At 36.7% G+C, this 16225-nt stretch overlaps 1 protein-coding gene across 9 annotated transcripts in view; it reads left to right on the top strand.

The window, feature by feature from the left end:
* Stard13 (StAR related lipid transfer domain containing 13) overlaps positions 1-16225 on the top strand; it is a 482586-nt gene that overhangs the window by 424903 nt on the left and 41458 nt on the right. For all 9 annotated transcript variants that reach the window (XM_046454058.2, XM_058582528.1, XM_046454060.2 and 6 more), the window contains 2 exons: positions 433-504; positions 3116-3197. In XM_046454058.2, coding sequence (XP_046310014.1) covers positions 433-504; positions 3116-3197 — 154 coding nt within the window. The remainder of the gene's footprint in view (positions 1-432; positions 505-3115; positions 3198-16225) is intronic.

Below are 16225 nucleotides of genomic sequence, written 5' to 3'. Positions count from 1 at the left end.
TCCAAGAGTGAAAGAATAAAGGAATGTTGAATAAATACCCTTAACCTTATTTTGGAAGCTCAAACAAAGCCATTAAAAAGAGGATTATAAAGAAGTCTTCCTTCCTCCTACCTACTCCCCTGGTTCCCTGGTGTATAATAAGATATTTTTGCCTGCCTGAAACTCAACCTTTATGTTCTGTCTTCTGTGGTTTTGTTATTACCTCCATACTTATGGATCTGCAGTGAAGATAACTTTATATAACAAGGTCCTTTATGTTGTCTGCTCATTTTACGCCCATTTTGGGATGGGGCAACTTATACAGACTTACCTGAGAACAATTTTGCCTTGTAACAACTTGCACAAAGCTCACTAGCATCCTCTCAATGAAGGAGACAGAGTGCTGGGGTGTGCCTGTTGAACTCACAATTTTCTTTTTCTCATATTTTTCAGAAATTGAGGCAAAGGAAGCATGTGACTGGCTGCGGGCTGCTGGGTTCCCACAATATGCACAGTTATACGAAGGTACGTTCAGCCCTTCTCTTTGTTCTTTACAAAGAGAATAAAATTCAAAATGAACCACATGGATCGTTTTATTTTCCAGGTCTTTTACTGTTTTGCTTTGCTTTCTTGTCCCCTCAGCTTTTGCAATGCTCAAGGCTTGTCCTGATACCAACTTAGAAATGAGAATCTCTTCCAAAGCCCAGTTTCTTTCTGCTTCCCACTACAATGCTCATCTCTTTACCAGAAACCCCCACATCTGTTTTCCTTCCAGTGTTTTGCCATCAGCAGCTTTTCCGTACTTTTTCCCTAGCTTTTTCTCTGCTATGCTCATTTTCTTAAAACTGCAATAAAGCGGTTGTTAAAACTTCTTAGAGAAGTCTCAGAATTAGTTGGTTTGTAATTTCTGTTCACCTCTACATATATAAAAAAATAACCACAGCTTTTAACTTCTTCTTGAATGGTCCTTATTTGAAGTGTATTTGTAAGGAACCAAGCAATGAACAAATGGCATAGTCGAGCTCATCTGCAAAGGATTATTGCTAATGGATTCATTACAAAGGTGTGGACAGGATATGGAATCCATGAGGAGCAGTGCAACAGAACTGTCATACCAAACCCAAAGCAGGAAAGGAATGGTGCCAGAGCCCAGGGGAGAGGAGACTAGAAGAGACTCCTGGGAGCACACAGCTGGCCCTGGGCAGCCTTCATTGTCAAGAACCAGAGGATAACTATCCTGACCTCAGGCTCCTCTTTCAGACTCCAGTCAGGGCTTTCCACTGATCAAACATGAAAGGAAGCCAGAGGCCATGGGTCCCCTGGGATGTCATACATCCCAATAGGGCACAAAGCAGGGCACAGAGAAACAGAAATGGAGGGTAGGTCTGCAGGACTACCCAGAGGATACCCAGCACACTAAACATTGCTGACTTCTCTCCTGATGGCATGAAATTTGTGTAGAATGAAAATAATCAACAAAATTAATTTTTACTTAGAGGCAACTTTATCCCTTCATCTGGAAGCTCAGTTTTATATTAAAAACAGAGCATTTTACTTCTCTCACTTAAATTCTTAAAAGATAAAGGAGAGCTTATTTCTGCATGTGTTTGTGGTCTAGGATCTCTGGTAAGTTTTCATAGCATTGTCACCTTTTAGACAAGGAACAATCTTCTAAGGTTTAAATGGTTTGTGCAATTCTCCCTCACTCCCATTTTCACCAGTTTACTAATGAGGAATGAGAAGCTTAAGGTTGAGCTTAAATGGCATTTCCAAAGAGGAGCTGTCAAAACTAAAATCCTTGATCCTTAATGAGCATATTTTCTATAATGTACAATCTCTTATAAACTTAAAATACAATGAGATTTAAATGTTAAAGATTCTATAAATATCTAAGAGGTAAAGATAGCTTAGCTCCTAAGTTACATGTGCCTCTCTGATTTGGTTTATGACACTTGTATAGACTAAATGTAACAAGACCAAGTAATTCTATAAAGCTATGTGTCAAGTATTCTTCAGAGCACATTACTTATATTATGTGTTAATATTCACAACAATGCCATGAGGTGGATATTATAATTATCATCATCACCATTTTATAGATGAGGAAACAGAGGCCCAAAGAAAGGTAAATATCTTGCCCCCAGTTTCATAGCTAAGAAGTAATCAGAACTCAAAGCAGGACCACTGGGGTCAGTGTCTACTCCTTACTACAACACACTTGCTGATAGAATGAGACAAGTCTTCATTCTGGGACCATCTGGAATTCAAACACCACATTATTATTATTATTATTATTATTATTATTATTATTATTATTTTGACAGAAGAGAAATTGTTTCTGTTTCCAGTGCACACTGAGATTTAGATACCATATGTTTATCATGACTGACAAGGTATAGGCAGTACAGAATATAAGATGAAAAAGAATAAACCAACATTGTTAAAATTGATGATGATCTCTATGCCTAATGATCTCCTGATTTTTACCTACATCAATAAGTTGATTAAAATAAATTCCATGTTTCGGAAGATTATCATGACCTTCAAAGCTGGCATGGATTGTCTGTTGGAGAAAAATCATATTATTGAAAATTTTCCTTCTCTTTGGATAGAATCAATTGTTTAAGCATTTTACTTGCACTTCACAGTGACTCAAGATTTTGCTACAAAAGAAAACATTTGAGTCCATTGAACTTTGGGTATTTTGGGAAATGTCCTTTTTGAAGGAAAAAAGAAAATCTGCCATACTAAGCATTCCATGAAATCATTAGGACAGAAGTCAGTGACCTACACTTTAGGAGGCTGGTGAGGGTATAAAAGCTCTCCTCCAAGCCCTAATCGGCCTCAGGATGTCTATAATAAGGATAAGCTATAAAAATGTAGGCACTTAGTATTTAATTCTACCCAAGGTCAAACACTTGATTATTCTCATATTTCACATTTATATTGTACTCTCAAAAGCATTCACTGTGATAAAAATTATCTGTTATATTAAACAACACCAACAGTGGTAATTGATCCTAACTGCTATTAAATTTTGTGGCTTGTACAGACCTTAGTGACCCGAATATGTTGGTACCCATTCAGATAAAACAAGGCGCATGAACCTCTTTGTCTCTCCCTTTTTCTCCCTCAGATTCACAATTTCCCATCAACATTGTGGGTGTCAAGAATGATCATGATTTTCTTGAAAAGGACCTTGTAGAACCTCTTTGCAGGTAAATCATGTGAAGTAGTTTTCTTTCTTTCTATTGGTCAGCCTCCAGTAGGTATCACTAAATTGAGGAACAAGTTTAACAATTCAGTAAATATGTATTATGTACCTATTATCCCTATTATGTTTTGGACAAGATCAAGTTTCTGAGTATATTACAGTGAGCATGATCAACTCATGTTTTCATGGAACTTAAATTCTGGTAGGAAACCGGAGACACTGGATTAGGAAAAAGGAAGAGAAGAGAGAAAGAAGGGGAAAGGTTATTTCCGAATGTGTTAAATGCTATTAAAAGTAAAATAGGGCCAGGCATAGTGGCGCACACCTGTAAACCCAATGGCTCTCGAGGCTAAGATGAGAAGATTGCAAGTTCAAAGCCAGCTTCAGCAATTTAGCGAGGCACTACATTAGTGAGATCCTGTCTCTAAACAAAATACAAAATAGGGCTAGGGATGTGGCTCACTGGGAGAGTACACCTAAATTCAATCCCCAGTACCACCACCCCCCGAAAAGTAAAATAGGATGAGGATACAAGCATAAGTTGGAAGACATAGATGAGTTAGTGGGAGGAAATGATAGGGGTGGCCGTAGCATGAGTAGTCAGGAAAGGCTCTAGAAACCTCCATGAGTTTGTCACACTTGACTATATTAAATTAGAAAATCTAAAGCCAAATAATTATATCATCAGCAAACCAGCATATTGAAGATTTTGCAGTGTGATAGATGCTATAGGAGACAAAGATGTATGTGTGAATAATTCTCTCCTCTTAAACACTTTATAGTGGAATTGGAGAAACCTAGTGAAATAAGTGAGGTATGAATACATGAACAAATAAGTAACTTTACTGTTTAGGTACTAAAGCATTCAATATAATCTATATTCTGCATAAGAGGAGATCTTTGTCTGTAAGACTCTGAAATTTCCTAATGAAGGCACTGGAGAAAGGTCAGAGTTGGAGGTGAGTATTAGTTATTGAGCAATAAGTTATTTCACTAAGGTTGTATAGCTTGTTACAAGTTGGAAAGGACCTTAAATCCAATATCAATGACCTTCAGTGCAGGGTTCTTTCTAGTACATTCTGCATTAGCATACAAAAGATGGTAGTGTGAGGGGAAAATAATAATGACCAAAGCTTGTCAACATTAGGAGAAACCAACGCACATTAGAAGTATGTAAAATCATCTTATTTTTAGGATTGCTAAATCTTCTGACATAAATATTTTTGTGATCACAAGTCAGTCACTTCATGGTTCCTATGTGAAAAGAAAATAGATTTGTATTTAAAAATATCTTTGAATGTTCAAGAAAGCAATACTGTAAGTTTGCTCAAGTTCAAGATAACAATCTGGTCAGGTAGAAGAGCTAAGAACTCTTCATAAATTGGAACAGGAACAGGAACAGGCTATTTGAACTAGAAAACAAATAAACACAAAATGCTATTTTTGAGAGTTTGAGAGTTGAATGGATGATTTGGTTGTGATTCTTTAAAGGTAATGAATTGGAAAAGTGTTTTTTTTCTGTCTTCTTGTTAAAGGAACCCGCCATGCAGGAGCATATTCCTCTTCAGAAGCATTCATTTCACTCAGTACTGTTCAGGCAGTACCTCAACCTCAGTGTTTCCTCTTATTGTTCGCTGAGCATGTTAATTGCTAGTTGGCACTGAAAAAAAAAAAAAGAAAGAAAAGTTTTATTTTTTAAGTTATATTACATTACCTTTTTCTCATTGAAATTTTTAATGTTTTTCTTAAATTTATTTTTTATTTGTTCTTTTTAATTATATATGGCAGTAGAGTGTATTTTACATCATACATACATGGAGTGTTTTCCTTAAATTAAAGTATGGTGTATATATAAAGTAAATTCACTATTTTTAGTGCACATTTTTTTTTTTAGTTTTGACAAATGCCTACAGTCATATAAAACCACCACCACTGTGTAGACATAGAATAGCTCCATCACCCCCCAGTACCCTGGTTCTAATTGTCAACTTCTACCCCTACTTCCAGTCTTGGCAACTACTGATTTATTTTTTTCTGCCTATAGCTTTCCCTTTACCAGAGTATCATACAAAGGAAATTAAAACAGTATGTAGCCTTTTTAGCCTGTCTTCTTTCCCTTGGTGTAACGCATTTAAGATTCACTCATGTTGTTATGTTTTTTTAGTTGTTCATTCTGTTTCATTTCTGAGTGTATGGATATACCACAGTTTGTTTATCTATTCACCAGTTGAAGTATATTTGGGTATATGCTGGTTTGGGATGATTATAAAGGCATTCTGAACATTCATATTCAAGTTTTTGAGTGAGCATAAGTTTTCATTTCTTTTGAATAAAATCTTAGGAATGAAACTATGGGGACCATATGACAAATCTGTTTTTAACTTAAGAAACCAGTAAATATTTCCAAAGTTACCCTACTCTTCTATATTTCCACCAACAATACATGAGAGTTATAATTGTGCTATACTTCATTATTGCCAGTTTTTGTTTTGTTTTTAGACTTTCTTACAGATTTCTAATATTATTGCATTGATTTTAATTTGCATTACATATGTATTTTACATTTTCATAATGACTAATAATATTGAATATATTTTCATGTACTTATTTGACATCTATCTTCTTTGTAAAATAATTTTAAAAACTTTTACCCATTTTTAATTGTATTGTTTGTTTTCTATTGTTGACTTGATAGATTTTTGTCCTAGATACAAATCCTTTGTCATATATGTTTTAAAATGTTTTCTGGGCATGATGGCACATGCCAGTAATCCCATCTACTCTGGAGGTGATCCCAAGTTCAAAGACAGCCTCAGCAACTTAGCAAGGAGATAAGCAACTTAACAAGACTCTATCTCAAAATAAAAAATAAAAGGGGCTGGGGATGTGGTTTAGTGGTTGAGCACCCCTGGGTTCAATCCCTGAGGGAGATATATATGTATATATATTTTAAACTATTATATATACTATATATATAGTGTATATATACATATATGTTTTAAAACTATTTTCTGCTGGTCCATTTCTCGTCTTTTTAATATCTTAGCAGTATCCTTCATACAATGAACATTTCCAATTTTGCTAAAGTCTAATTTATCTATTATTTTATGTTTTTAAAGTCTTTGCTTAACATAAGGTCATGATTATTTTTCCTACATTTTCTTTTATATATTTAATAACTTTTGTATTTATACATGATCTATTCTGAGTTGGTTAATATGCAAAGTGTGGATCAAGATTCATTTTTTTGCATATTAATATCCAAAATACTCAATTGTTTCAGTTCCATGTTGACTAGACAATGCTCTTTGCTTTGACCATATATGTATGTGTTTCTAGCAGCTGAGATCTGCTCTACTTATTTATGTGTCTATCCTTTCATCAATTTGACATTGCCTTGATTATTTAGCTTTAAATAAGTCTTGGGATTCAATAGTGAGTCCTCTAACTTTTGTTTACCTTGCCAGGATGTTTTGGCTATTCTAGTTCCTCTGCATTTCCACATAAATGTTAAAAATAGCTTGTCAGTATCTATTTTAAAAATCTCACTGGGGTTTTGATTTGAATTGTGATGAATCTGTATATTAGTTTGGAAAGAACTGGTACCTTAATATTTACTCTTCTGTTCTAAAAACAATATATGTCTATCTGTTTAGGTCTCTGCTTTTTCCACCAGTTATTTCTGGTTTTCAGCATACGGATATTACATATACGTACTTGATAGTACCTAGGAATTTCTTGATTATGTTGTAAATAGTACTACCTTTTATCATTTCAATTTCTAGTTGTCTATTCATAGAATGTATTTTTCATATATTGTCCTTTAATCCTACAATCTTTCTAGACTCACTCATTACCTCCAGTAGCTTTGTTGTACTTTACTTAGAATTTAATCTCTAAAATGTTAATGAAAGACTGAATTTTAAACCAAGAATAAAAATTCTATAACATATTTTAAAATCAAAATTTCAGGAACAAAGACTGTGCAGTTCTGTTCACAGGGTGACATATATGGTTTACTGGGTCAAGCTTTGAATCTCAAACATGCGGGTGGTAAATCCTTATCTACTCACTGCTGAATATGATCCAAAATGCTTAGAATAAGTTATGGACTTTTCCATCAAAGTCTACACTTTTAAAAAATGTCTTTCAGATGTGTTATGGGAATGAGCCAGTACTATTAATATGAAATCATGTAGACATATAAAGTTCTGAGTAATAATACTTGTGTTAGCCAGAAAAATCAAGAAGTCTTCTCTTGTAGCACATGACCCATCAAGACACAGCTGCAGAAAAATCCATACATTTGTACCCCAAAATACATTACTACATCAACACAAGGGAGGGCAGCAATACTAGACCCTGAAGAGCTCCTAATAAGAGCCCAGCTTGTGTAAAAATTGTTAGAGTGACAGGAGTTTGTTATAATTGGAAGAATTCTTAGGGCAACTATGTCTCCAAAAATATTATGAAGCAAGAAAAACATTTGGCTAGAGGTGTGTGAACTGAAATTCTTGGACCTCAGGAGCTGTGGGTAGAACAGAGGCCAAAGGAGTAATCACACCCAGGGTGGATCAAAGGGAGCAGATGGAGGAGGTAGACAGATGGAGGTGGCTTGGCCAAAAAGAAGCAGCATGGAGTTTCTTTCCCTTCCTGTGAGTTCCATCAAGACACAGATTTCCTGCCTTGCAAATAGCAGAAAGTAGGCAGAAGATCTCCAGCCCGAGGGGAATGACAGCGCTTTTAAAACTTTGAGATTGATGAGTGGTTAATTAGACACTCACCCACTCAGGATGGTAAGTCATGATTAATGCCAAAAGAGCAGTAAGAGGTTGCAATTTTGTTCATTTTCTTCCTTATGCACTGTAGACACAGAGATGGAGCTGGTCTCCTGTTTTATTTTTAAAGCTTCGTGGGCCGTACAGTTCTCATACTCATTTGAAATGCTGAGATACTGCTGAATTGTAGAGAAATCCTAGCCTGAGGGCAGGGTAGCCTCTGCCAGGTACACTAAAGAAGACAGGAGAGCTGGAAGTCTTCTGGGAATGGTATCAATGACAAGAATTTTTCTTACCTTTGGTTTTCTGTAAATGTCTCTCCTGTGTCGACAGGCAGCTAATGTGCTAGGTCCCAATATACTGAAGAATTATCACCTTTTTTTGATTGGCTTGGAAATGTATATATATTGTACTAAGGGTACAGCTGGCAGGAAGGGCCAGGACTGGCTCCAAATATGTGGATGTGTAGATCTCATTTTCTTTTTTTAATTTTTGCAGCTCTTAATTTTAGTCCCCAGAAACTAGATAAGTTTTCTGTCTTTGTTAAGGCATGAAGTTCCAGAATGAGAGCTGAGTTTCACTGTGGCTTTAGCAAGGCTAACAGGACCAGTACACAGTAGGCACTCTTAAAAATATTTATTACTACAATTCATAAGACTATGCTATTATTTTAGCAACCATAGTTAAAATTCTCTTTGGATGTTTTTGATTGAATCCTTAACTTAAAATTTTTTCTCTTGTAAGTCATGGAAAGCTCATTGCAAATTGAATATAAGTGAAATGAATGAAACCATAACTCTGTCAGATTGTAGGGATAATCAAGGTATCAAACTGGCTTGCAAAGTTTGTCAACTTTAAGGCAAATTACAGCAAACCAGAGCTCCAGGATGAAATTTTTTAGAGAAGTAACATATTTTATTAGCATTTTGATATGTTTACAGTTCACTCAGGCTGCTAACATAGGCCTTGGATTTCTAAGTGGGTGTTAGTTAAACATTTGCATAATTTGTTTTGTTAATAAATGCTAATTAATTATATCATTGTAAAATAAGGGCATCCGAAGTGTTCAGTGTTGTTTGGTGTAGCTATGGATTTGGTTAGGACTGTGCAGTGTATTTCTGCCCTTCATATTTGAATGAGTAATATATAACACTGAGTTTCATATGGAGCAAGGAGGGGCACCTAATGAGAACGATATTTACAGTTCAGCTCTACATGCAAAGGCCCATATTTGATTTGAGTATGTTAAATAACATTAATAATATTAAATAATGCTAGTGTTTATGAATGTTGATAACATTATAAATATTTTTCCTTCTAGAATGTTTATCACAGAAAATGCACAATATTATATATTATTATTGTGTCATATAATAATATAGGATGATTAATTAGGCTAAGTCTTTGGACAAGTCAGTGGGCAAAGAAAACAAGGGATTACTTGATCCTTACAGTACCCTTCCACTTTTAAAATCTGCAAATAAATACAATTCCCAATGAGCAGTTGTTTTATTTCTTTAAAACACTAATAAAATACTCTCTTTGTACCAGGCTCTTCTCTTAAGCATTTTTACAAATATTTACTCTGAATTCTCCTAGCGACCCTATAAGATAGGCCCTAACATATTCCCATTTTACAGAGGAAGAAACAGGCTATAAAATAATTTGTCCACCGATATCTAGGAAATGCTAGTAGGGATTATCCACAACAACACTGCTAGTAGGAATTATTTCATAAGAACATTGATGTGACTATTTTGAACATTAAATTTTTGTTCTAAATTAATGTTTAGAAAAGGTCTCTTTATCCTCATACCCACTCCCACCATGAACCTCACCACTGAGACAGTCTATGCAATATGAGAATAAGATAGGTGTACAGTCAGGTACAGACCTAGGGGGTCAAAACAGGGGATTTCTCTATACATTATTTTGCATGAAAACATTGATTTTGTGTTTTAAAATAGCCTCTTCTGTGACCTTTTCTAACAAGCTATTCAAGGTGACTTTGTGATACCTAAACTTTCAGGAAGAATACACAGGAAACTATGAAATCAGGCAAGAGAGTGAACAAAGAAGGAGTTCATATTTTTAATATTTAACACTTCTCTCTATATGCATTTTAGGTGTTTGTATTACATTAGCAATGTTTTAAAAAAAATGCCTTGCTTTGCCAGAAAATGGGTAGCATGTAGTGAGGGTCATTATGCATTAAGTTGTGTGCACCCATTTAGTTGTCACCACAACCTGTGAAGAACAGATGTGGTAGCTACTGTTGTTTAAGCTGGATGGCGGAGATGCCCATCCCTGAGACAGGGAACATCCACGTCCCTGGCAGGTCCAGGGGGCTGGTGAGTGTTCAAGAAGTGGCCAGAAGGAAAATTAAGAAGAACAGATCTGCTTGGGGGACCAGAGATAGGTGGAGATATCCACAGTACAGTTGAATGGACAGGGACCTCACTGGAGACTGAAATAGTCAGCATTTGAGGGTTTGAAGATTCTGAGAGTAGCAAGGTTACTGGAGATGGGGGCAGGAGAAGAGTAACAGAAGGAGATTGAGCCTGGAGAATCCTCATCCACAGGGGAGGGGAAGAAGAGAAGCCCCACTGTGTTATGTCAGTGAACAGAGGCTTCCAAACCCTCCAGTTCCCACTGAGTTGTTTGTGTTTTGCTTTCAGTTCTTGAACCTCTCTCAGAAATCTCTGGCAGTGACCCTTATTTCAACTTGGACTGGTTTTCACTAGTGAAATTACTGGATCAGATGAAGTTGTTGTCTGGTTAAAAAGCTAAGCACACTCCAAAGCAAGCATATATGAATATTAAATTTGTCTGAAATTCTAAGTCTAAGGAAACCCCATCCCCGCTTTTTGTTCTTCAGGTATTTACCTTTGGGCCTCTTTGGTTGTCGTCCTTTACTGATCGGCCAATATAGTTATGCTATTATTTGAAACTTTGATCATTAGTTAGAATATATAACTTACTTAACGTTATTTTCTCATGCAAGTTACATGACCTTACACAAGGCCTCACCTATGTCCTCTCTTCTGACAACCTAGGCATACTTTTCTTCACACAGCTAACCATGGCCTCCACTTTTCTCCCACATCTCAGCTAATATCCAGGGGCAGTTGTTTGTGGGTTCAAGGTCACTTTTCCTGCTGCAGCCTGAACATTTGGTGAAAGAGCCAGAAGGCAGAACAGAGGCATGACATTTCCAGACTGACTCTGCAGTGTCATGATGACAGCCACTTGCTGATTTCCTACTACTCATATTTTTTACTTCCCGCAGGCACCATATAGGCCCTCTACTGATGGTCTGTGACTTTCAAAAGGCCCTGCTCTCAGGGATTACATATCAGAGCTGTCTGTTTGGCATAGCATAACCACTCTGCTCTCCAGAATCAGTGTTTGCTAAACCCCATCAGCACAGAGCCCTTTCCCATGCCCTGTGGCTTACGGCCCAGAGGAGGAGCTGGCCCCTAACTTGCTTGGACTTGTTTGCCCTTGATCCCTGGGTCGGTAATATGTCTTCAGTGACTTGATTCCTGAATGTCTTTGAGGGCCCCACCCAGAACACTCCTCAGCAGACCGTGCTAGGTCCACTGCCCTGACACAGGAACCCAGGGTGAGAAGTTCAGGCTGCTGGGCTTGACTCAAAATTGTCTCAAAGAGGTGAACTCTTTTGTTCATCTCTTGTTATTTTTCGCATGCCTTTGGCAGAAATTTTAGAACTATCCCAGGAAACTGGCCATGAAATCAACATTGAGTGACTTCATGTCCAATCTGAAGTCTGACAGTTCAAATGTAAAATATGTGTCTAAAATATGATGGAGATTTCTGTGGTTTGCCCAGGCTTCTATGCCCAGTGGGTTTGGGCTCAGTGCTTCTCCCTTTACCCTCCACCATTCCTGGAACACACTGCTCACAATCCGCAGCCCTCCCACTATGCACTGCCCTCCCTTCCTGTTCTTCTGCAGGATCCCTCTCCTCCTGTAGTCCAGGCCATCTTCCCAGAACCTGGTCTTTCTGTCTCTCTGACTCTCCCTCCTATGTGCCCCTGAGAGTTGTACCCAACTCAATTTTATGTTGCCCACTGCCTGGTTCCTGCTGTGGTCATCAGGCATGGAGGGATTTTCTACCAGTTCCTAAGGGCTCCATAGTGGGGACTATATCTTCTTCATTTGTATATTTTGGGTGCTTGGTATTTTATGTCCTTGTACTGAGCAGGATGTCAATAAATATTAAGTTGAACTAGAACTCAGAAGAAAGTTACGTTCCCAAATTATTGTATTGGTTCTTCCTGTTAGAGATATCATGATGATACATTATTCATTTTCTCCTCAAAATATCCTAAATCACTTTCCCTCTGAGCTGAATTCATAGGCAAACATGTGGTGTCCACTGTCTTCCCTTTCAGGGTCCACTCCCATCTTAACCACCCTTTTTATATTCTCGGTACACATCCTCTATCTACACTGCCCTCACCAATTGCTACATCTAAAAAGACATTTGTATTCCCCTGTTTGTAATTCTTCTAGCCTAGGTAGCAAGCTCCTCTTATTCATTTCCCTGCTCAAATATTACTTCCTGTGGGAGGTGTTGTCCTTATGCTTTCAGGAATTGAGTTGCTTATTCTCTTACATGTTTATATTCCTCATAGAACTAAGAGATCCCCAAGGGCAGAAAACATCTCTTGTTTGTCTGTGTATTCCCAGAACCTATCCTTTTCCTGATATAGAACACACACTCTTAAAATGAGACCATTATTTCCCCTTTAGCCATACATCAGCCATTCTAAAGGATTCTGAAGACAACAGAAGAAATTAACAGATTTTGTGGACAATTCTTCTGAAGGTGCAAACTATTTTGTTTATATTAACATACAAATCCAGTTTGCTCTAAGCACAAAGAAAACAGCCCTCATCTGTGTTGTGGGTTTTCTCTTTTCCTGGAAAAAGTGGAGTGGGGGAGGAAATAGCCATTTGTTGTGTAGCCTGTGCCAGGTACCTGACACATGCCCTCATTTTCCAGGCCCTCCTAAAATTCTTCTTGGATAGACAAAAGCAGATAAAATCACTGGATAGGAAGAAGTTCTAGCTCATCTGTTACTAATGTGTGGCTCCCTTGAAGAAGTAGTCCTGTCAGAAGCTTTGTTTCCTCATCTGAAAATAAAAGGATCAGTCCACAAGGTCCCTGGAGTTGGCCAAGCTCTAATGTTTCCTTAGCAAACATTGACTGAATGGATTCACTGTGACCCTGTGCCTTTGATAGGCAGTAGGGATGCAAATAAGATACAGATCACAAGCTGTCATGTTCAGTGGTGGAGAATAAATCTGTTATTCTGACCACAAAGGTCCACTGCAACTAGTTAGAATAAATCAGTGATCAGACTCATATAAACAAAGTATGTTCAGTTAAAAATGAAAAGGCTGTAACGACTACCATGTGTAATACTTCCTTCTAGGACTTATGGTGTTAGGAAGAATAATATATCATGCTCTGTGTTTCAGGATAGGCTCTGATCCACTAGATTCAATTAGAAATTTTATAATTGAAATTTTTGTTCATGCAGAACAGTTTTCCAGGCAGCAGTATTAGACCAACTTGGATTACCTAAAGGATTTCCTCTTTCTTAGGATTAAGTTAAATGCAAACAAATTCCTATGCTAAACATTTGTCTGACGTGCAGGCTGGCCTCACTCACACTAGAATTTCACAGTCATTTTTTATCAGGTACAATGAATACTTCTGCTATGTGACATTCTTTTACCCATGGGAGCCAGATCAGAAAGAGACAATTTTGTCATATGTCTCTGAAATATATGCTTCATTCAGTTTGATTCTTGGAGCAGGTAGCCATTGTTTATTTTGCTTTGTGTGAGATAAATCACAGGCCATTATTACATTATGCCTGGAATGTGTAAAAAGTTTCAGACTACTTTAAAGAATATTCTCCTCTTAGGCATAAGGCAAGAGTCAGAGGAGATGGATGGTTTGTGTGCATGATTGAGATTGTACCCAGAATGTCTAAGATGTTTTCGATAATGATAATTTTGTAGATAGGATTGAGAACTAATGAGGAAGTAGACTGAGAACAAAACAAATACACATCACTTTCCATCAGTAATTTCAATGTCCAAGAAACAAAATTATTTTTTAACAATAAAATAAAGATTACGTTTTTAAATTGACTACTTTAGAGCAATTAATTTTAGGTTCACAACCAATATGAGTGGCAAGAACGGATCTCCCATTTATCCCTTCCATTATGCATATTTCCACCACTATCAACATTCTCCACCAGAGAGGTACGTTTGTTAATATCCATGAACGGACACTGATAAATCATTATCGCCGAAGTTCATAGGTTCGCTCTTAGTGGTTTTATTCTATGAGTTTTAACAAATGTACAATGACATGTATCCACCCTTTTAGTACCATATAGTTTTACTACTAAAAACTCTCTGTGTTCTGCCTGTTCCTCTCTCCTTTTCCCTAATCTCTGGCAATCAGTGATCTTTTCATTGTCTCCATAGTTTCCCTCTTCCAGAATGTAATATAGCTAGAATCCTGTAATATTGGTTCTTGCACTGAATAATATGCATTCAAGTTTCCTCCATGCTTTCCATCACTTAATAACTCATTTCTTATAATTAGTCTATAATTCATTTTAAGTTCATTTCTACTATTCAGTTATTGCTGAATAATAATTTATTGTCCAGCTATACCATAGTTTATCAATTCTCACAACATCTTGATTGCTGTCAATTTTTGGCAATAATGAGTAAAGCTGCTATAATACCTCTGTGCAGAATTTTGTATGGACATAAATTTTCAACTCACTTGGGTAAATACCAAGGAATGTGACTTGACTGCTAGATCAAACAGTAAGGGTATGTTTTGCAGTGAGAAACTGTTCAATTATCTTCCAAAGTAGCTAACCCATTTTGTATTCTCACTAGCATGAGTGACAGTTTCTGTCATCAGTGTTTTAGATTTTTGTTTTCATTATTATTTTACTTTGCAATTCCTTTATGACACGTGATGTTGAAGATATTTTAATATGCTTTATTTTCTATCTGTGTATCTTTCTTGGTAAGGTGCCTGTACAAATCTTTCACCCATTTCTAAATTGGGCTATTTGTTTTCTTAATTGTTGGATTTTAAAAATTGTAGCTTACAGTTCTTTATCAGGACAGTCTTTCGCAAATATTTTCTCCCAGTATATAGCTTGTCTTCTCATTCTCTTTACAGTGTCATTCTCAGAGCAGAATTTTTGAATTTTAATGAAGTCTTGTTCTTCATCAATTTCCGCCCCCCCCCCTTGGATTGCACCTTTTATGTTGAATCTAAAAGATTAACACTATACCCCATACCTACAGCCATGTAGACTTTATCCTGTGTTCTCATGTAGAAGTTGTACAGTTTTGTGTTTACAAAAAGTCTATAATTCATTTTAAGTTCATTTCTATGAAGAGCATAAAGTCTGTGTCTAGATTGAGTTTTTTGCATGGGATATTTCAAATATTATCTTTCAATAAAGATTATCGTTTGTATTGCTTTTTTGTAAAGGTAAATGGTCTATATTTTGTTAGTCTATAATTGTTGTGGGCTCTCATGTTACCCTGTTGATCAGTTTGTCTATACTTTTACCAATACCACACTCACTTTATTACTGTTATTTAATAGTAAGCCTTGAATTTAGTAGTGTCAGTCCCTCAGTTTTGTTCTTCTCCTTCAATATTGTGTTGGCTCTTCTGGGTCTTTTGCCTCCCCATATAAATGTTAGAATCAATTTTTTGATGTATACTATCTTGTGGGGGGAGTTTTTTGTTGTTTAAAACTGGACATTTTGAATATTATTATGTGACAACTAAAAATCAAATTCTTCTTCCCTAGGGTTTTTTGTTATTATTTGTTTAGTGATGTCCCTCAACTAATGATCTAGTCTATATCCTTTGCCATGTATGGCCACTGAAGTTTCTGCTCAGTTAATTTAGCCAACAGCAAAAGATAATGTGGGAGATTTTCTTAAATCCCTTTAAGCAATATGTCTCCCAGACTTTTCCAAGGAGTATTTTGTGCATGCTTCAATGTGGCTTGAGTGCTCCAGCAGGAAATTGACAAATTTGGCTTTAGTCACTTTCTGTTTGTGTGATTATCTAGGTCAGACAAAGGTGAGAGATTAGGGCCTTCCCAGGACTTTACTGGGTGTGCATACAGTTCTTGCAGATGTGCTTGGCCCTCTAGATTC

The sequence above is a fragment of the Marmota monax genome, unplaced genomic scaffold (assembly GCF_021218885.2).
Source record: "Marmota monax isolate L192 unplaced genomic scaffold, Marmota_monax_Labrador192_F-V1.1 WCK01_AAM20220418_F8-fsc00011, whole genome shotgun sequence".
Classification (NCBI taxonomy): Eukaryota; Metazoa; Chordata; class Mammalia; order Rodentia; family Sciuridae; genus Marmota; species Marmota monax.
This window is presented reverse-complemented; position numbering and strand designations above follow the sequence as displayed.